The sequence below is a fragment of the Canis lupus genome, chromosome 19 (genome assembly GCF_011100685.1).
Source record: "Canis lupus familiaris isolate Mischka breed German Shepherd chromosome 19, alternate assembly UU_Cfam_GSD_1.0, whole genome shotgun sequence".
NCBI lineage: Eukaryota > Metazoa > Chordata > Mammalia > Carnivora > Canidae > Canis > Canis lupus.
Window position 1 is genome coordinate 46,871,499 of NC_049240.1, and position 23,171 is coordinate 46,894,669.

Here is a 23,171-nt window from a genome sequence, read left to right on the forward strand (position 1 = left end):
AGGTCTATGACTAAGGCAAGGATGTTTGGGGATGCAAGACATGGGTTCTGCCCTGGAACTACTCTGAACAGGCAGTAGCACGATGGGAAGATGCCTGGGACACCTGAGCTTCTATTTTCTCTGCTCTGCAGCATGGAGGTGGTATCATAGTGCCTATTCCGTTTCTCCTAGCCCAAATAATTCTCAATGCACTTTTATTTTTAATGCTGCTGATGGGAGAGAGATGTCAAAAATACACTTTCTAACTCAAAAGGGCAAGCTGCTGAGCCTTGGTGTAATTAACAGAGTGCAACAAAGAATTGACAGAGCAGCTATGAAATTTATGATTAGACGAATCATCCCATTCACTCCTAATCTGGGTGTTTGCAGTGTGAGTAGGAGAATCGGGCCCAGAGCACCGTTGAACTCAGTCTGTTTTGCAGGGCCAATTTGTGTGGCTCTTACAAAGTGCATTCTCATCACAGTTTCCTGTTTTTAAAGCAGTATTGAAAGTGGAACTAGTGCAATAGCACAAGCTCTTCTTGCTCTTTGTTTGGCACATATAAAATCAGGAAGTCTAGAGAAATTGTGAAGTCAGTCCTAAGTCATTTACACTTCAATTTCTAACGCAGGGATATTTATTTGGAGGGTTTTGTGAAATCAATGGATATTTTAGACACATGCAAAATGAACTAATTCTTCAATGTTTTCATTAGTCATTCACCACGGCTCCGTGTGCCTCCTGTAAGAATGTAAATGTATAAGACAATAGTGTTTTCTATAATAAATTTTGATAATAATGATGATTATGATCATCATAATGAGTAGATGATATGTTATAGGAAGAACAAGGGGAATACTGAAACAGCATCTAGATCACATGAAACTTAATATAACTTATAGTTAACGAAATGTTTGATGTCACTAAGTTGAATATCAGTAAGCATAGACAAATATTATTGATTTTACAATCTGCTCTGAAATATAGAAAGTTGAGGGTCAATGAGAAGAAAACAGGGGTGGAACAACAGAATGGCTTCAAACGCCTGCGAATGTTCCTGGAATAATAACACGGAAAGACTCACAAATTGCAGGTCTTCATTGCCTTTCTGACTGGTACATCATGAAATCGATGCACGTGTTCCTGGAAGCACATTCATACTCTGATGCTGGGAGCCAAGTCATGCTGGACCCAGGGGTGTGAGGGTTTGACTCTAGCTTGGGCAAGCTTCACGATGGAGTTTGTTCCCCCAGGAGATTGTCCATAAACACTCAGAAATAAGACCACTGTGGTGGGGCCATCACATCACACAACTGGAGAGGGTGCTCTTTACTAGAATGCGATGCTAATGTCCTGTTCCCAGTGCTGCTTCCCCCTAAATTCACTTAAGATCCTTTGCATGGAGTAGACTGACCATGGATCTTCTGCTGGAAGGCATTTCTCCCATGTAGTCAGAAGGGTTTCCAGTCTGAGATTCAGGTACATCCTTCCCTGAGAGTTAAGGGGAAGTCGGACCAATCATTTATGCCATTATGTGAATTAGTTTAAGTATTTCCCCCTCATCTGCATGGTAGTGATTCACTGAGAGGATGGATGTTTAGAGGAGATAGGTAAGGACGAATGGACGGTGGAATTTCAGAAATGCTGACTCTGTAGATGAGATGGGACCTTAGGAGGTGCTGCAGTGGGAGGCTTTGGCAGCCAAAATATGGGAAGGATCCCAAGGTGTCTGGCAGAGGAACAAAAGAGCATCAGGATGTAGGCAAGGAGAAAAGGAGAAGTTGAAAGAGGGTAAAGATAAAGGGCTGTGAGTGGAATCCAAATAGAACTTGAAAAATTTGGCCTAGAACAGCCTTATCCACTATGTAGGAGGCTCCTGACAGGACGGATGGAAGGAAATCATCTCTGAGCCCTCAAGTGCAACAGTTCAAAGTTGCACAGCCCTTAATACAGCTGTCATTTCAGCCCATCAGATTTCCTTCCTCCTCTAGCCTCTCTCCTTCCTCTTACACATCCCTGGGTCGGTTGGCAGGGGCGGGGGGTCCTGCCCACCTGCATCTTGTACTCAATTCATCTCTATAGCACATCTGTCTATTACGCCAAGGAAACCTCTTGTCCTTCATGGCTCCCTCAGAGCATCTAGAACACCAGCCCCTTAGCACTGGCTGGGTTAGAAGGAAGGGGTTCTCAGGCCATCCTTCAGCCCCACGAGGGAGGCTAGCGAGATGACAGCTTCACCCACACTGGGGCTAAATGCGGTTTTCTTCACAAAAGCCATCTTTTCTCTTTCCCTTGAACTTTCTTGGTACTACATTTTCCCTTCATGGCACATTTCCATATCCACATTATAATCTTACAGTTATTTGCATATTTTTGCATTGCCAAGCCCTTTGTCTGAAATGCCTAACCTAGTATCTACTGATCTTCTTTTGTAGACTTTCTCTCTCTCCATCCCCCAGTGGTTTGATCCCACTGCTCCTTTCCCCATCTGGACACAACTCTATTCTCCTTTACTTGTCGATTTGTTTCTCTATCACCCTCACCAACCTGTAAGGCACTTGATATTATGTTGATATTATTATATATATTATAATATTATTTATATTATGATATTATGATATGATATTATTATGATATTAAAAATAATGATAAATAAAAAAAGAGACTCTCCAGCCTCTGATACAGTGCACACCACTTAGGAGACTCTCCATAAATGTTAAATGGATCATTTATTTTCTGCTGCTGGAAATCTTTAAGAGGAGTGTTTGTGTCATATTCAGTATTCTTCTCAGAGCAATATAGTGCTCTGTGAGGTTAGAAGCTGTCAAATATTACAAATACAAGAACAATTGTGAAATAATATGGAGTGAATGCCGTTGCAGAACACAAAATACCAGGGAAACTGAATGAAGAGAAAAACTAGAGTGCCTTGGGGTATCAACAAAACGTGAAGGGGGGGGTCAGATGGGATGGGAAGTAATGGCTAGAGAAGAGAAAGTGTGAGAAGAAATCACCTTAATACCACAGTAGAGGAGAAGTCAGCCTAACAATAAAAGCCTAACAGCCTTTTTTCATCTGAAAGAAGAAAGATTCTGAAGGTCTTTTCTGCAGCTTGTCCCCAAGAAAATAGATGGGGAAGCCAGATGAGAGACCTTTTAGGTAATGCAGCCTTTTTGACAGTAACTCATCACTAGGCAAATAACGAGTTGACTGTAAAATCATTACAAGAATGCAAATGTTGGTTTGACATTGAAATTTGTGCAGACTCTGAGGAAGAAACATGTCCTAAAAATGGCACATGGGAAGGCTATGTAAATACAATGGCTTCATGCTCTTGATCAGAAGATAATGGCTTTAGCCTAAGTGATTTCCCTCACCAACATGACAAACACTACCAGCTTTTGAGTTTGAATCTAATGAGTAACATGAAAGATCAAGGCTTAAATGTACAGAGAAGAGAACGCAGATTTTTCTAAAGCATTCCTATGTTTAATCATAGATTCCCCTCAAGGCCTACCCAAATTCTTTGGGAATCAAGTGATACCAAAGCATTTACCTTGTTGGTTATCTGCCTAAAGTGATTGAGCTTTGTAAATCTGCAGTAATACTTTTTGAGCTCCCAGACTTTGAGTGCATCAGTATCAGAAGTAAAAAGCACCCTACAGATCATAGCAATCCTCTTGGCTGACCCTGTCCCCTCACTAACAATTTTTTTTCTCCAATGATGAAACAGAGGTCTGTAGACTTGTACGAGACCACAAAGGTGATCAGTACAGACGTTGCTGTCACTACAGGTCATCATGGCCCCTTTTTATGCAACCAGTCTAATTACCATGAATCCAAGGCCATTATTACAGTGATAATCCTTCAATTTTCATTCCTTCATTTATCCTAACTTTATTCACTAAAACATGCCCTGAAAAATCTCATGCTTTAATTTTTAACTGTTTTAAAAAATTTGAGTATAGTTGGCACAAAATGTTACATTAGTTTCAGGTGTACGACACAGTGATTTGTCAAGGTAATATATTATACTATGACCACCACAAATATACCTACCGTCTGTCATGAAACGACGCTATGACAATATCATTGGCCATATTCCTTCCCTGTGTCTTTTATTCCTGTGACTTATTCATTCCATAATTGGAAGGCCGTATCTTCTATTCTCCTTCACCTATTTGGCCCATCTCCCCACCCTCATTCCCTCTGGCACCCATCAGTTTGTTGTCTGTATTTATAGGTCTGATTCTGCTTTTTGTTGTTGTTTATCCGTTCGTGTTTTGTTTTTTAGACTCTATGTATGAGTAAAATCATAAAGTATTTGTCTCAGTTTGACTTCTTCCACTTAACGTAGTACCCTCTAGGCCTATCCATGTTGTCGCAAGTGTCACGATCTCAGCCTTTTTGCTGCATAATATTCCATTGCGTATTTATACTACAACTTCCTTATCTATTCACAGATCAATAGACACAATTTGCTTCCATATCTTGGCAATTATCAATAACACTTCAGTAAACATAAGGGTGTATATATCTTTGCAATTAGTGTTTTTGCTTTCTTTGGATAAATACCCAGTAGTACAATTACTGGATCATATGGTTTCTATTTTTAATTATTTGAACAAATCCCATGCTGTTTTCACAGTGGCTCTACCAGTGTACGTTCCCACCAACAGTGCCCAAGGGTTCCTTTTTCTCTTTTTGCTCACCAACATTTACTACCTCTTGTGCTTTTGACTCTAGCCATTCTGACCGGTGTGAGGTTATGGTCTCATTATAGCTTGGATTTGTATTTCCCAGATGATTGGTGATGTCGAGTTTCTTTTCATGTGTCTATTGGCCATCTTTATGACTTTTTTTTGAAAAATGTTTATTCAGATCCTGTGCCCATTTTAAAATTAGATTGTTTGGCGTTTTGTTGTTTGTTTTTTGTTTTTGTTTTTTTGTTTTTTTTTTTTTTGGTGTTGAGTTGTTCTTTATACATTTTGGATACTAACCCTTTATCAAACATGTCATTGGCAAATATCTTCTCCCATTCAGTAAGTTGCCTTCTTGTTTTGCTGATGGTTTCTTTCGCTATGCAAAGGCTTTTTATTTTGATGTAGCCTCAATAGTTTATTTTGCTTTTGTTTCCCCTGCCTGAAGAGACAATCTATTAAAATGCTGCTACAGTCAGTGTCGGAGAAATTGCTGCCTGTATACTCTTTTGGGATTTTTATGGCTTCAGGTCTCACATTTAGGACTTTAATCCATTTTCAGTTTATTTTTGTATATGGTGTTAGAAAGCAGGCCAGTAAAAAAAAAAAAGAAAGAAAGAAAGAAAGAAAGAAAGAAAGAAAGAAAGAAAGAAAGAAAGAAAGAAAGCAGGCCAGTTTTATTCTTTTACATGGAGCTGTCCAGTTTTCCCAGCATCTTTTATTTTCCAGCATTATTAATTTAAGAAACTATCCTTTCCACATTGTATATTCTTGCCTCCTTTTTCATAGATTTGTTGACCATACAAAAGAGGGCTTATTTCTAGGCTCTCTACCCTGTTCTATTGATTTATGTATCTATTTTTGTGCCAGTATCATACTGTTTTGATTACTACAGCTTTGTAGTACATTTTGAAATCTGGAATTGTAATACCTTCAGCTTTGTTTTTCTTTCTCAAGATTGGTTTGGCTATTCAGGGTCTTTCATGGTTCCATACAAATTTTAGTATAATTTATTCTAGAAAAACTCTGGTTTTATTAGTAGCATCTTCATAAATATCAAAGATTCACAGATTTGCTTTGTTATTGTGTAATACTTTATGATTGGCTATGAAAAATTAATAGCTGTAATAATAAATAATACACAGAATAAACCCAAAACTTATTATTCCTATATTGGAATATATGGAAAATGCATTTACTTTTTTTTAATAGTCATCTATACAATACTCTATATCTTATTCAAGTTAGATGTAGAGATAAGATTTCCTATGTCTATATTAGTGAGCAATTTGATACATTTTAAAATCTTTCTGATCAAAACAGCCGTTATTTATTCCCATGGAATAGTGGAGATGAGATTTTCATTTTTTATTACTTCAAATTTTTATTTCAGATCTTTTTTTAAAAGATTTTATTAATTTATTCATGAGAGAAACAGAGAGAGAGAGACAGAGACACAGGCAGAGAAGCAGGCCTCCCACAAGGAGTCTGATGCAGAACTCAATCCCGGGATTCCAGGATCACGCCCTGAGCCGAAGGCAGACGCTCAACCACTGAGCCACTCAGGCATCCCTTTATTTCAAATCTTATTGAAACAGCTCTTTTATTCTCAACTAGATGAGTTTTCATAATATATCACTGATGTAGAAATATAAAAATGAAAATATGAACAAGATAAAGAATTAAGAAATTTAAGTCAGTTTAATTAATTTAGTTAACAAATTTATTTTTAAAACAATTTTCCTGTAAATATCTTTATGAAGTATAACTGAAATACAATAGTGCAGGTACTTATACAATTTGATCATTTTTAATATAAGCATGCAATTGTTAAACCATTACCACAATCAAGCCAACAAACATATCCATCACCTCCAAAACCTTCCTTGTAGTCACCATAATCCATTTTTTCCCTTCCTTCATCATTAGTCAATCACCAATCAGCTTTCTGTAATTAGGTGTTAGTTTGGATTTTCTAAAATAGTATATAAATGAAATCATAAGTACTCCATAGGTACTTTTTAAAAAATATCCTGGCTTCTTTCACTCAGCCATTTGCAATTCATCCATATGGCTGCACGCATCAATAGTCCATTCTTTTTACTGTTGAGTTATATTTCACACTATAGATTAACTAGAATGTGTCTATTCACCTGTATGGGTCTTTTTTTGGGGAACAAAATACATGCCCTCCACTTTTTCTGTCCATTATTCCTGACAGAATATTATTAGTCTCTCTGATCTTTATTTTTCACTTCTAGAAAAGTATGAGTTTAATGTCTATCTTATGGGTATTTTGCAAGAATTAAATCACTAAGTGCATTGCTTGGCACATAGTAAATGCTCAACAAATATCAACTTCTTTTCTAAGTCATCACTCAATTGCCTCACTGGTATCAATTATGAGGTAGCACTCTGCCTCCTATTAAAATGTTTTCATTCTCTTCTATTTTAGCTTTCACTTAGCTTGAACATTGCCTTGATGCTAGCTAACCCCATTGTCCAACAGATGGAGGGATACCAATACAGTTCGCTCCCTAAAATATAATCCTTCTTTTATATTCTTTCTTTTATATTGTATTCTTTATAATATTATCTTGGCTTCTGTAACTGATGACAGTTTTTTCTGATATTGGGCACATGTGCCCAGGCTAGCTATGGAATGTCCACAGGTGAGACAGGGAGGCAATCAGGCTAGAAGGGGGTCTGTGTCCAGAAGCTTAGAAGCTATCTTTGCATTGCAAATGTTCTCTTTTAAATGAGATGATATGCTCATTGGAGGGGCTTGTGGAGAGGGACTATGATTTGGGGAAGCAACCAAAGCCTTCCTAGTCCACCTGCGAATGCTGCCACAGCTTAGTTCTCTTCACTTGCTTTTCCGAATTATCATTTCCTTACTGCCGCTCCTTTAACATGTGCCTGTCCTGAATTTTCCTGCCTAAATCAGACTTCTCCCATTAAAGTAAATATAAATAAATAAATGGCTTCTTCATATTCTTTATAAACACTATGTCCAACTAAGCTACTGAATCCAGTCCAGTTGGCAGACGACAGCAGACAAAGGACCTTTCGTTTCCCTCCGTGGGTATTATGAATGGGGGTAGGGACTAGGACTGAGCACCACGCAAAGAAGGCCAGGCCAACGTATTTGATAGCCAATGGGACCAGCTCAGTTTGCTCTAAAGCCAGTTCTACTCACTTAAATATGACCTTATCCACTTAGGTTTTTGGTCACCAAAAAACGCTGCAGGTGGTAGCATGCAGAACTGGGGTGGGATGGGGTAGGTAAAAGATCAGCGACACTGTGAATGAAAACAGCATATACCCTAAAGATGCTTAGTTGGCAACATCATTTCTACACAAGGAAGACCAAACTATTGCCATTAGGAATTCCTGAATGGCATTAGGAATGACACAAGTGTGGGTGTGCTGCCTATGAACTTTGAAGTCCTCTGGCGGGTATAGCACTATCAACACACAGGGGCCCCAGGTGACAAAAACAACTGTTTTCGTTGTTACAAGCAATTAATTTGTTACCTTCTCCACTATTCAGGGATCGTTTCATTTTTGTACCTTAGTAAGTAACCTGCACCCCACGAAGTTTTTCTTGGAAAAGATATATTTAGAGTAACATAATGCTTTTATATCCTACCAGGATAACGCTATAATATGCAGAAATCTACAAATTCTGATACTTCTGTGGAAACACTGAATTCCACCCGTCAAGGCACCGGAGCTGTGCAAATGAGAATCAAAAATGCCAACAGCCACCACGACAGGCTGAGCCAAAGTAAATCTATGATCCTCACCGACGTTGGGAAGGTCATTGAACCCGTAAGTCAAATACCTCAAAACCCCAATGTTCCCTGACACAGATTTTTGTTAAAAAAGAAAAACCAAATCAGCTTTGTTTTATTTGTTTTCCTAATGTGCACGAGAAAACTGTTTTTTTTTTTTGTAATGCATTTTATCTTGCCTACTTATAGTCATAATAATATCCCCAATTGCCAGAGAAGAGCTGGGCTTAATCCAGAGTGATAAAGTGGATTTGGAGCTAGACTGAAGAGCACCTTTGACTCATTTTAAGGGCCTCCACTATCATGCTTCAGTGTTATAAAAATAATGAGGTTATGCTAGCATGTGGTGTTTGTACTTCCAAATACAGTACATCACTTTGAAAAGCCAGAGGCTAAAATTAGCTAAGAATGAACTGAAGGGGAAAAAAAAAATCTTCAAAAAAAAAAAAAAGTGAAAATCTCTTTCTTAAAATCTCCCGACAATATATAATATTGGAATTACGATCTGATTTGGAATGAGCTTAAATGGTGCGGCGATGGAAGGTTTGGAGAGGAAGCCATTCTGTCTCGATAATGTGTCATTAGGAAGATCTGAAATAAAATAGTTAGAGATGAACTCTACTGCCAATTGTGTCCCTGCCCCTGCACGCATCCTGAGCCACTAAACACACTGATTGCGATGAGTCTCCTCTGGTTAATTTTCTTCCATAATGGTGGTAACTTGCAGCTGAGGCCATAGGATGTTGCAAAATTATTTATGCAATGTTAGCCAGTCTTTTGGACACCAGATCTATTTTGTTTGTCACAGTGAGAGCAAGAGCGGGAAATAGGTTAGCTAGGGACAGGCTGTGCGTCCCAGTCACCCTGCAGAAACGTGTGAGCTATTAATTGAGTTCTGTTAATATCGTAGGGGCCTATGAAATATTCAGCTCCCTAACTGAGTTATTAAATGAGATAAACTTGCTGAGTAGCACGTTACCGATTATATCTATTCTCTGTTTTCCCTGGAATTTCAAGTGCGAAATGAAGCCACCAGCATCTCAAGAGTCTGAGGGATGCGTGGCTTTAATCACTCTTTCTCCAGGTATCATAGGCAAATGTAGCAGGAGAGGAAGCCAGGGATTATACTGCGGGCTTGGGAGCTACCTCTTGAGATAAGGTCCCCAGAGCTGTGCTGTTCTTTCTTTACTCCCTCGCTTAAAAGTATTGTCTGCTGGGAGGCACAACGCTGCCAGCCTGCCTTTGCTTTTAAACCAGCTAAAATGCTCCTCAACTATGAACTTGAGACAGTGGTTAGAGTAAATTACTGGAATCTCTATAATGTATTATCAGTAAGAACTGTACCTTTGAAAAAGTTTAAAAGTTAAGTATATTTAATGATGCCTAACATATTTTATTGGCTGTGTTTAACAAAAGGCACTATGCCGCAGTTGTTTTTGACAAGCATGAAAACATCACAGCATGAGACTGCAAAAGGAATTATGGAGAGAAATTACAAGTGATCCATCTCTCAATGAATTATCCACCTCAATAGCCCGCAGAACTCAGCTACCAATTAACACCTACTTTATTACATGTTGGGATGTACTTAATAACTTTCATGTGTTTATGCACTATTACCTTGACTGATGCCTCTTGTACAATTAGGCATAATTGGCATATCAATATGCAAAAGTTAAAAGGATTAACCCTCTTAAAACTAATGAGCATTTCTGTATCCAGCTGCTAAATGAGACAAAATTAGCATTTTTCACTTTTGGGCAGGATTTTATCATGCAGTTTCTCATTGTTGATATTACCTTGTTACATAACTTTAGTTTGGGGGGTTATATGCTGGACTGCTAGAGAAGAGTTTTCCAAAGTTAAATTAGCTATAATTATCCCAAGCTTTTGTTTCCGCATTCTTAGCCTGGGCAATATGTATTCCTCGATAAGGAACAAAAATAAAAGTTACTTTTGGTTATGTGTGCTCAGTGCATAATTATATAAAAGGGGTATTTTAGTGAGGATATGTCATTTCACCGAGAAAACTTGGCTCAGAGATACTGTATTGAAAGCTTGCCATGGCACTAATTTTCTTTCTGTCTCGGTTCTTTTCATCTCTTTTCTCCATGCACAATTTTCTGACTAGATACTGACAGAATGTAAAGTATTTTGGCATATTTATTCAAACAAGCCTGTTAAAGATATCTGCTCAAGCTAAACTAAGAACTTGATTTTTCAGAAGTTGGAGGTTGGGGTGAGGTCAAGGGGGGTAGATCTTGAGCTTGGGAGAAGTGGGAGGAGATGTATTCTAAAAATGTGCGCACGTGTCCCGTGCAGCATGGTTTGTCGTAACAGAGACACTCGCATCTAATCTCTACAGCGAAAAAGTTAGGACTACTTAGAGACGTATATATCTATATGTTATGCATCGTATTTAATATACACGGCACATACACGCTACGTGTTCCCCAGCCTAACGATTATGCAAATCTAATACGGACTTATTGGAGTCTTTATAACACAAGAATCTGATATTACATTCACAACGATTTAACTTATTACAGAAAACGATCAGAGGTTCCAGGGTCAAATCAATTGTATAATTTTGTCATTAATTCATAAAATCCTCTTTATTATCGTGTTCAATTACAAATACGTTTAGTGAGTAGGACTCTGTGAACTCGGAACACCGTGTGAAATCCTCCTGGATATGTCAGAAGAGCCCATATCCTTGGGATCCTAAAGAGAGGAGCAGCTTGAAATACCAATATAGACATTTATTCGGCCCTGTGCTAGGCAAACACAGGTGAATTTGCTTATCACATTGAAGTTTTCATTCCCGAAATGGGGCAGGGAGGCATTTCTGTAAAACAGGTATTAATCCTCCATCAGTATGTCACTGGCGGTGTGCCTCACTTTCTTTAAACACCAAATAATCATTATTATGTAGTTAGTAAGATCAACGTCCTTTCCAAATTTAAAAAGGCCACTTCGCTACCTGGCAGGTGTTGGAGAGGTAGGAAGTTTGGACCCTGGAGGACGTGGTTCGCAGGACATTGCATCTCTGTGAGAGAGATCTGGAGACCCCCGCTTGGTGGGGACGGAAGGCTCTTTGGTCTCAGTGATTTGCTGGCTCATCCCGAGCACCAGAGTGAGACCTCTTGAAGGTGGACTGCTTCTTTGCCCGAATGTGCTAAACACAGAAGCAGACGGCCTAGTGAGCGTGAATGGGGGGCAAGTGAAGTGGGCCACTCCAAGGGCCGAAAGGCTAATGTGCAATCCAGCAAATAGCTACTGCAAAAGGTTTAATGTGGCTTTGATGTTATTTATAAGAGGGAAGCTCCGGCCTACTAGACAGTTTAGAATAGATATTAATGAAGAGTTTAAATAGCCCAAATCAGGAAAATTGCAGACATCGGATTTGCAGACAGGAGCGGTTTCGACATTTAATGCTGGTGTCTTCAGCAGCCACATGTATGAATATTCACCATTTCCATCTTGCAAACTCCACAGAAGTGCAATACTTTATTCATGGCCCTCGTGGACAGGGAAACATCTTTTGTACTACTGTCAGGATAAGGACTTGGGTCGAGCCATTCCTAAATGCTAACGGACAAGACTTCTGCTGCTGCCATTAACAGGCTGTGCATGTTCGTTTTTTTTTTTTTTTTCTTTTTTAATATATCATAAAGAAAAAAGAGGAAACAATTTTCTTTTGTTTCTTACTTCTGTGATTATAGGATACTTGCCAAAGTTGTGGCTAGCCAAAAAGGCAGACATAAAAATTGCTACTAAAAATATAAGCCTTCTGTTTAGCAGAGTTTTTGAGCAATATTATGAGACTGTAGGACTTGTCCGTGTTTACTTCAAATCAAGCTTATAGTTGGGTTTGAGGCTTTGTTTGTATAAATTGTCCTGAAGTGGATCCTGATATTTAATTAAAATGACACTAAATCACATTGAATTGATAAGACTTGGCATCTCAAACAAAGGTAATTGCCCGTATTGGTTTTCTGCAAAAATAGCGCTGCTTGGAAAATGTGCAGCCAACACAGACTGTCAACTCCATTTATAGATCAATATGTGAAAACCATTGATCAAGCAGGCATGTATAACAGTAACACTTTGCATTTATTTGTTGTTTTTATACCACATTAAGGCTTACAGGATTATAGGCTTCCTAAATATTTTGACTTCCTCATAAATATATGATCTGTTGCATGTTAATTAAATGAGAGTCTGCAGCCATTTCTAAAATTGTTTTTAGTTTGATGATTTCCTTTTATTGCTGTGGATCGTATGATCTGAAAATGGATTAGTTTCCTTCTGCATAAAGATTATTAAAGCTTATTTTAATGTGTCCTATTTAGTGTAAGATGTGGCTGCCTTTTTGCTTTGAAAAATATAGATACAGACAATTATTTTCTCTTAGCGAGTGGCTGATCTTTTTTTATTAACTGAGCATCCTCAGCGCTCTGGGTAGAATTATTTCCTGACATATTTTGCACACTCTGTAGATAACGGGTCTTCTTGATTTCTCCTGATAGAATGTTGGGTTGTTTTTTTTTTCCCCCTTTTCTTTTTATCTAGCTCTGTAGTACAGGCATCTGATCAAACATTATGTAGAAAATAAACTGATCATCTCAATTAAATTCTAGCCACACACAAATATAATTTGAATTCTATTTTTCTCATTCGAGAACGAGCCTTATGAACTGTTCTTGTACACTGCATTCTGCAGTTAAATCTTTCTTATCTCATCAATGTAAGGACAGTGTTTTGTTCCTAATCTTTATTGGACTATTGTGGATGACATTTGTAAGCCATTTTGGTTTATAAGGGAAAGCTAGAGGACAGTGGAGTGAGACTCTCCATAGATCCAAGCCTCAGATATGACTACGCAATAATGTGTCTTCCACTGCAATTTTCTTTGCCACTGAGAGGTCAATTTTGTTGAGAAATCTCTTTATATCCTCTATATACATTAGGAGTGCTGCTTTCGAGACAATACTTGGCTTTATATACAATATTGAAGCAGTAATAAAAGAAATCGGGTTTCAGACATAGAAGACAATACTCGTGAAATCCCAGGGTTACCTAAGGTAACTAGTGTGCTGCACAGCAGACGTGGACGTTTATTAGCTAGAATTTCGACTTTTACATAAGCTGCCCTGTTGGGGGGTGGGGTGGGGAATGGAAAGCCCCCAGGGATTTCTTTCCTTGTCATTCTTTCTTTCCCAAGTCATCTCCTGCAGTGAACTGCTTAACTCTCGGTCACCAAGCACAGGCTGGACTTGCCAAAGGCGCAGAAAGTTTCCAGCAACAGGGGAGAGTCTGTGCTTCCAAGAATGAGCAGAGGCTCTCGAATTCACGTCGGTGGCTGCGACGTTCTCATTTTAGCTTGGGCATGGCGAAATTTGTTTCTAATCTCCTACTGATTGAACGTGGCGCTGAATGTACATGAGATACATTTTTTTAAAAGTTAGTCCTCTGATTACTAATTTGAATCCAAAACTCTAACCTTGTTAGCATCTGGACTTATTTCCATAATAACAACCCCTTCAGAACCTACAAAGTAATGAATAATTGACAACAAATGAAATGTTTTGATAGTTGTCGGCACAAAGCATGTTTAATGTTTTGTGTTGCTTCCTAGCTAATTATGTAGATGACACATTTGTCAGACCTTGACTGCCATTAGAAACGTGTTTCCAGAGGGGAGAAAAACAGGCTATTCATAGAGTAATTAACTAGAATGCTCAATGACCTGTGAGAGATTCAAATCGCTGCCAGTTCAGACATTGTTTTGTTACAGAAGCAGAGGGGTAATTAAAATTCCAAATTACAGTCCTATGATGGAGCATTTGTTTGTTGACAGTATACTCTTCCTCTAGTTTGTTAATTCTTTTTTAAATTGCTTCTAATCCATTTTATAGCTTTAGGAGTCCCGTCTTTGAATTTACTGACAACTAATACCACGGTAAACCGTACTCCAGTGGAGTGCTGCGGGGCCTCGCCGCTTCCAGGGAGCGCCGCGTGGCCGGGATGGGGCCGCAGCAAGGGCCCTAACCTCCACCGGCTCCCTAACCCTGCGTCTCCGGCTCCGGGGCTCCGGGGCTCCGGGGCTCCGGCTCGGACCAGGGGAAACGTCCGAGCAGAAAGTGCAGCGAGGCGAAGGCGAAGCGGGGCTGGGCCTCGAAAAAAGGAGCAAGAAACCTGGTGTCTCAGGGAGACGCGCCTGAGGCGGGGGATCTGCTGCCAAGGAAGGGAGCGGGGCAGGGCTGAGCACGACGTGGGGAAAGGCGTGCACGTGTGTGTGCAGGTGTGCAGGTGTGCAGGAATGCAGGTGTGCACTATGCAGGTATGCACATGTGCAGGTATGCACATGTGCAGGTGTGCAGCTGTGCAGGTATACACATGTGCAGGTGTGCAGGTATGCACGTGTGCAGCTGTGCACGTGTGCAGGTATGCACATGTGCAGGTGTGCAGCTGTGCACGTGTGCAACTGTGCAGGTATGCACGTGTGCAGCTGTACAGGTGTCCAGGTGTGCACATGTGCAGCTGTGCAGGTGTGCCGATGCGCAGGTATGCACGTGTGCACGTGTGCAGGAGGTGCGAGGCTCTCGCCAACCGCAGTCCCTGCAGCCTCAGGCCCCGGATGGACCTCGGGGTGATAGGTAGGACTCTTGGGGCGTGTCCAGGGATCATCGGCGCCCTTCAGAGACCCGGAGGGCTGACGTGGTCTACAGGATGCAGCTGCAGTGCATGCGCAGGGAGGCTGCTGAAAGCCCCCGAATACGGTCTCACTGAAGGAATCCGGCCCGAGTCCCACGCGCTCGGAGCAGGCAGCCGACAGGGCCATGGGGTGGGCGCCGATCACCCGGAGTCCCTGTCAGCTAGGATTGATTTTCACTTTCCCCGTTTATGTAACGGTTCCTGTAATACAGCTGACCCCGAGTCACGTTACCTTGTCATTTCTCTGCACGGATCAAGAAGAGACGAGCTGAAAATAGCGAGACACTGACCTTGAACTTGCCAGAAAAGTGAGAAGTGACAGTGGGGTTTTGCTGCGGTTCCCGTACAAAGAGGAGGGCGAGCTGCTCTCTGCAGAGTTCACCGCAGCGGCACAAGGGGGCAGAGCGGGTCTAGGGATTCCAGGTGGGCGCTGGGCCCAAGGCCTCTGAAACACCCACCCGGAGCCAGAGGTCTCTTTTTTTTTTTATATATCTTAGCTCAGACATGAAGGAGAATTACTGATGAATCAAAATCTCGAGTCCCCTGATGTTCATAATCAGTAATCTAAAAGTGTACGTTCTAATTAAAAAAAAAAAAAAGGTTACCTAATACTCTGTGTGGCAGCAGCGACCATGCTTTGCCACTAAATTATTTGCAGCACCTCTTATTTAATTCATATTATCCTCTTCACGCTTAAAATGACTTCGGAACCACAGTCAATATTATTAGGAGGGTTTTTTTTTTTTTTTTTTTCCCCCCGGCCACCTCCTAGGCTGATACGTGCCATCCTAGGTAGCTTTGAATGGGAAGACGAGAGCAGACTTTTTATGCTTAGTAAGTATCAGAATCTCAAGACTGACATCAGCCAGTGTCCCACGGTGATGTGCCCTCACGAAGGGGTAACCTGCGAGCCAGAAAAGGATGTCTGTCATTTGATGTGCAATGTCTGCACCGTGTACATTCCCCCACTTTAATCTTTGCCTTGGTTCGCAAAAATATCCTTTAATAGATCATCGTTATAACCTTGGTTAATCGAAAACACCATATGTTGAGCATTGTCCTTTGCTTGCGAGCGCTTGGTTAAGCTAAATCATTGTTGTACCGAGGCTGAATGTTTCTTATAAATGGCACCCAACGAACTTGCCAAGTGCAGCAGAGAACTGAAGCAGGTTGAGAAACAGAAGAAGAACAAACACTGATTTGATTATCCCTAGGTTGTAAATGCCTTATGTAATGGCAAAATAGCATCTTTGCATGCGTGGTGATGGCACAATAACATTGTAAACCTCCACAGCAACAGGATCCATTCTTGCACATAGTGGCTACTTTCTCTGGGGGGTTCACATACACACACACACACACACACATACATCTACTACACACATATACACATATAGTATATATATGTACATACATATATGTATACACGTCTCTGTATAGATATGGATGTAGTTATAGAGACAGAGATGCATTAAATATTTATATATTTAAGCTCACACACATATACATCTATTATACATATGTACATTTATAGTATATATACACACATCTCTAAATCTCTATAGAGATATAGATGTAGACAGAGAGAGAGAGATGTATAAAATATGTATATACTTAAGCTTATTTTTATATTCTAGGAAAAATAACCGCATGCACACATTCACAAGCTGAAATATCAAATCGCTTCAATGCCCCTCTTCTGGAAATTTAACTCAGGACACACTGACACTTTGAAGATATGAGAAATAAGTAGAGTTCCAGTACGTTTCGAGGATGGAATATAAATAAGAGAACATTTTGTTGCCAAGAATGAGGTTGGAAATATTCAGATTACCTGTGTCATCACAGAAGTCTATAATGTCTCGTTTTCGGCCTCATGTAGGAGAGAACAGCCTTGTGTTTCAAGCATAAGTCGTCCAGCTTGCAAGGTTTTGAGGTGTCTGTCTCTGTATAGGTGTGTGTGCGTGTGTGGAGATGTTGGGGGTGTGTGTGTGGTGGGTTTACAGTAATGACTTGGTGTATCTAAAACCGACATCTTTGAAGGCAGTCCTGAGGGCCTTTGCATTCCTTGAGAGTCCTTTACACTCCTGCTCCTCAGGGCCTGCAGAAGACGCCTTGCTTGCCCTCTCAGGTGGTAGGACACCCATCCCTAAACGGTTGATTAGCTTTGCTTCTGAGGTCAGGGAAGACATAAAGGTGTTGGCTGCTACTACACTTCCCCCAGAGTTGCTTGTCCCTCCTCCCTTCAGTATATAAGGCTTCTAATAAGGGACTCCAGTCCCTGATGTGTTCAGATTCGGTTTATTGTTACCATCTGTTTAATTACCCTCTCAGGTTTGTGTTGAGAGGCATGAAAGTATTTTATCCAGCCTTTGAATCCCTGTGTTCCTAAAGAGATGTGGGTAAAGTATGTGTCAGTTTTCAAAGAGCATATTAAAAACTGATAAGCAGAACCATCTCCAAACAATACCATATAAGGAAAATGCATTATTTTTTACATTAATGCGTGTTGCAAGTAATTAGCAAATGTACAGTGATGTGGCGCTGTCTCCTAGAAATGATGCTTCTTCTTTACACACAATCTCTTATTCTTCTCCTTTGAGGTGCTGGATTTTTATGACTCCCAATCACTTCCAATGCACTGGCAATAGGTTTATTGGGGGAAGAGATTGGGGTTTGACTTGTAACAGGGTGTGTGGTTGTCATTTGTCAAAGCAGTTTGAGGATGTGCAAAAGTGAAAGAGAAATCATGTACCCTCAAAACAAGAATAGAATCTCTAAGGAAAGGTAGAAAAAAAAAACCCAGAAAGGTCAGAGTTATTTTACTGCTTTTCCTCTTCCTATTATTATTATTATTATTATTATATTCCACATTTTTTTTTCCTAGAGAAGCACCAGCATGTTGTTTCTGGTGGCCACTGTAGTTAGCATGATGTGGTACATTTTCCACATGCAAAAGCCTTTGATAACAAGAATTACACTGGCTGAGCTTCTCACCCCAATTATGTTTGAGTTATTTTATATACTAGCATTTGAGTGAAATAAAAAAAAAAAAAACATAAAAAGAAACAAAACCAAATTCAAGTGTCTAAGAATCAATATGTTTGAGAGGTCTGACTCTGAAAACCAAAAGGAAATAAATCGGGTGATTTTGCTTCCTAAATCAAACAAGAAGCCAAATGGCTACTAGTGTTTCATTTTTTATTTATCTCTCAGGAGGTGATTTCAAAAACTGGACCTTTCCCCCAAGATTCCAAGGTGATATTAGATTAAGAATGTGTTTGAAAGTGTTCACAAATGGTAGTCTTGTTTGTATGCAAATGCCCTTCCACAATACAAAAGCATAAACAACCTAAGTACTGTTTTCTTTCTAGTCTTTCATGGAGAAACCAGTGCTATTCTTGCCTCATGATCTCATATTATTTCTGTGAAGAAGAGGAATAGTGATGACACTAACTTTCCTCCGTGACTTTCAGTCACCTGACTTGCTTTCTTTCCCACAGGGTAAAGGGAAGCTGTAGTTTTGTATTTCCAATGAGAAGGGACATGTGTCTCCTTGCATTGAATTGTCTCAGATCATATCATGTAGCACAGAGTGGCCCAATATAGGAAGACAGGAAAACAAAGTGACAGTTTTGTTTGCTCAAATACAAACACCATCATCGAAACATGGGGGCAAATTCTGGAGGCCCACAGCCAGATTGCAGGAATTATTTAATTCAAGAATGATATTCTGTACTTAAATAAAATGTATTCAAGGCGTAGCCTATAATCAGCGGGGAAAAGATAATGAACAAATAAGCTTAGCTCAGGTTAGACAAACTGAGTGCAACTACTACAGTTTTTAAAATCCATGATAAAGTGAATTGGCTGATACTTGATAATACATCACCCACTGTGGTCTTACCTATTGATCATAGCCTGACAATGGGTAACCTTTCATGGCAACTTCCTCTTTTACCATGAATTATTGACAGTGTTAATGCCAATAACACATGATCAAATAGACAGGAAAGAAGTTTACATTCCTGGATGTGCTATCCTTAACCTCTTTGCTTTTAATATCATCGTTTTAAAAAAAATGAAAAAGAAAAAGAAAGAAAGAAGACATTTTATTTCTTTGTCTTGAAAACACTAATGAACTGACTTTTACTTTTGCACAGATTATTAATGTGATATCCTTATAATTCTCATCTACAACACATCTTAGGGAATAAAGCCCAATATTTAAGGGAATATTATAATGGTCACTTTCTCCCCGCTCTCCCCCCTATCCTGTATAAGGATGTCCTCTATCTTGTATAAGAAAAATCCTAGGGATGTTCCTCGAATGGTGTGTCCTAAGGTTCCTGAATTAATAATTTCCTGCTCACTACATCGTCATCATCCCAACCCTGCCTTTAAAAGTCCCCAAAGTGGAAAGCAGGCAAGCAGGTCTACAACTTTCATTCATTCATTCATGAGTCCCTTCTATTATTCATTCGATAGATATGTATTGGTACCTAGTACGTGTCAGAGACTGCTCTTCATGGCTGGGTGTACAAAACAGAAAGTCTCAGTCCTTTTGGAGGTTACGTTCAAGTGACGTAGAGTCCTTATCCTGGATAGCCGAGGCCCAGCCCACTTGCTCCCCCACTTGGTCTTCGCAACACCTTCTCACTCTCAACAAGAGTATTAGCATCACGTACCTTACATCTTGTCACAAAGATTGTATACAGTGTTTAAAACTGAGTCTGTGACATAGAGACCTTTACTGTCACTTCCAGTAGATGTATTCCTGTGGAATGTAAACCTCAAATGATAGCTCTTTTTTTTTAAATTTTGAGCTTGTGGGACTCCCACCTGATTCTAACCTACTTTACACTCTATTTTGCATACTTCGACCAATTTACTGTGTCTTATCTCCTTTGACATACAAAAGTTATCAAATTACTTTCCTTGGAAACAAGTCAAGGTGCAAGTATTCTTTTCTGGTTAAATTGATAGTACCTCTTTTAATCATTCTTTGTTCTTATTCTCCTTTCCATGTCCTAATGAACTTTAATGATACACTTTTTATTGGAGTCAAAATAAAATTTTTATGAATAGGAATTAAAATGTTAGTATGCTTCCTTGACATCTATGACCATTCAAGAGTTCAATATGAAAACTGAACACATAGGTCATAGTTAAGCACCTGCCTTCGGCTTAGGTCATGATCCTGGGGTCCTGGGATCGAGTCCCATGTCAGGCTCCCAGCTCAGTGGGAACCCTGCTTCTCCCTCTCTTCCCCACTCACGCTGTCTCTGTCGCTATGTCTGTCTCTCTTTCTCAAATAAATAAATAAAATCTCTAAAAAAATTTTAAAAAGGAAAATTGAACACAGACCCAATTTAGGCTTCTATAGCGCTTTCAAAATGTTCACCGAGTTCTTGACTTTTAGAAAACATTTGTGATCTATGCTGTTGGGCTCTTGCTGAACATTGTCCTTCAAGTAGTCATGATTTGTGGAATTTTGTGGGGTTATTCGTGGAAGGCATGATCTAATTTATAAACCTACCTAAGCAGTCCGTCATTTGTGCTGTTCCTGTCTAAGAGGAGCATTCCATCATAACTCTTAATACACATTGCCAGATATGATGCCACGATGTACTTTACTAAAACAAAGGCTGATAACAGTAACACGAAACAAGGATTGGAGAACATAGGATCAGTTTAAATATGAATTGTTTTTAGTCTTACTTCATTCAGGAAAAGTTAAAAAAAAAAAAGAAAAGAAAAAGAAAAAAACCCTTTAAAGTGTAATGTCTTCAAATAGACAAACGAGGGACAAATACAGTAACATCCAGGTAGGCAGCAAAATGAGATAATCAGGTCACTAATTAAAGAGTTAGCTCCCCCTAAGGCAAGGTGATTCTTAGATCTCTCTGATTACTTGCTCATTGACAAAACAGGCTCTACTGAAATCTCACCTTTCTGTATTTCTCATGTGTGTGCATCGCTGTCATGCCATGAAAATGGTCAAGGAAGCCTGGATTAAATTCTGGATACATCTAAGAGAATGGTCTTGCACTTCTTGACTGTGAATCTGAGTTTTTCTCCACTCATGCTGTCCTTTCCAAATCTAAGTTCCTCATCTCCTGCTTAGCTTAAGCCAGTCTTGGAAGATCCACACTTTCCAAAGTCACGGGCATGTCCCTGCATCTCTCATAGCTTCCTTTCGCCTATACTTCAAGGACCTGTTTGAGGACAATATTGACTTCATATAAACTGCTTACACTCTATAGTAAGGATAATGAATCTAGTGCAGGGATTACAAGCAGCAGCTGACCCGGCTTTTGCCCACAGGCAGTTTATTTCATTTGGCTAGGATGATGTTTTAAAAATTTTGAACTTGAAAGCCTGTGGTTGGAGTTGTATCTTCATTAATTTGTTACCTGCTCGGCCCTGAATGCCTGCCTGGCATTTCGGTTTGTAATCTTAAAGTTATTTCATTGATTGGCCTATTCAAGAGTGAGAGCATACTGAGGCAAGTCAGAAGATGACAATTGTTAGTTATAAATTTGGAAATGTAGTCCCTACCACATTTCACTGACAGTGTAAAAACATTCTGTTATATAGCTAAATATGAATTTTCTTATTCAGATTTTCTCATTTGGGTTTAATTTCAATTTTAGACTCTTACATTATTATAAATTAACAAACATCTTGCTGCCTTTTATACAACACTAAAAAATAACTGTGATTATCTATGGAAATGGCGTTCTCTTGTCACCAAGTTATAAATATTCTGTTTATTCTGGGTTATCTATGATTTAACTTTTGTGGGTTTTGTTAAATAGTTCTGAAAACTTGATGAGAAGCTACTTTGTATTTAAGTGAAGCAGTGCACTTCTAAATCTTTTAAAAAAGAATCACACCAGGAACTTACAAGTGAGAAATGATGCTATTTAACAGTTCACAATATTACAGAAAATTTAAATCAACTTAGATTTGACTAGTCATCGTACTACTTACCATTTGTTTTACATTCCTACCAATTAAACTTAATTTGAAGATTCTAAACTTTGTTAGAATTTGTATTTCTTTTTCAGGGGACTCATGTAACATCCCATAAGAAATGAAACGCACATAAAAATGAATTCCACAGTCTCAACTCTTGTTCCGATAGCCAGACATTCTTTTCCTGAAGCATCTGTTTTACCAACTCAGAAGCGATGTGCCTTTATGGAGAGGGATTAGGTTCCCATGAGGAAGGAAAAGTACCTTTGAAACAAAGATCAAGGGGGCTCTCAGAGATCTCTAGATTGGCGTCTTGCATGCTTAATTCAACCTAAAGACCTGTTTTGCTTGGCTCACATAGTGCTTTCACCTTCTTTCTTGTTAATTGAGCTGACATTTTAACATTGTGAGGTTTTCACATAAAAATTTGTATGTGGGACATCTCTCAAAAAATCAGAAACTCTGGCTTTACCAGGCTGGCTTCCTGAAGAGCAGGCAATAACAGCTGAAAATGAGTAGCTGCTGACCCATATAGATGGGACACGTGCCCCCCTAGTTCACAGCAGTTGGACTAGGATCCCTTCACTGGGCCATGTCACCTACGTGACATTTGAGTTGGCTCTGCCAGCTGTAGCCTCTATACTCCAGTCTTCTTTACTTACCTGTTAAGGACAGAAAAGAAGCTGAGTTGTCATTCAGATAACTGTAAAATTCATCTCTCTTTTGAGTAGGACTGTCCAACTTGCCTCTTCAAGGTGGAGAGAAGGTTTTGAAATAAGAGGAAATGGCCCTTTCATATGTTCAGGTGGTTATCCACATAAATGAAACTTTAGAAAACTTTATCCCTTGCTGATTCCCAGAGACACTAATTAGTGCCCCTGTGGCGCACACATCTCCAATGCCAAATCAAAGACTCAGTCATGGGAGAGATGTGGCAAGCCTCTGTCCCTGGAGTGGCCCCTCCAGGTTCAATAAGAACTGTCAGTAGCAAGT

The 23,171-nt window shown here is 39.6% G+C and overlaps 1 protein-coding gene across 2 annotated transcripts in view; it reads left to right on the forward strand.

The window, feature by feature from the left end:
* Positions 1–23,171, forward strand: part of ARHGAP15 (Rho GTPase activating protein 15) — a 609,765-nt gene that overhangs the window by 20,782 nt on the left and 565,812 nt on the right. For both annotated transcript variants that reach the window (XM_038565114.1, XM_038565115.1), the window contains one exon: positions 8,336–8,514. In XM_038565114.1, the coding sequence (XP_038421042.1) occupies positions 8,350–8,514 (165 nt within the window). In that variant the 5' untranslated portion in view covers positions 8,336–8,349. The remainder of the gene's footprint in view (positions 1–8,335; positions 8,515–23,171) is intronic.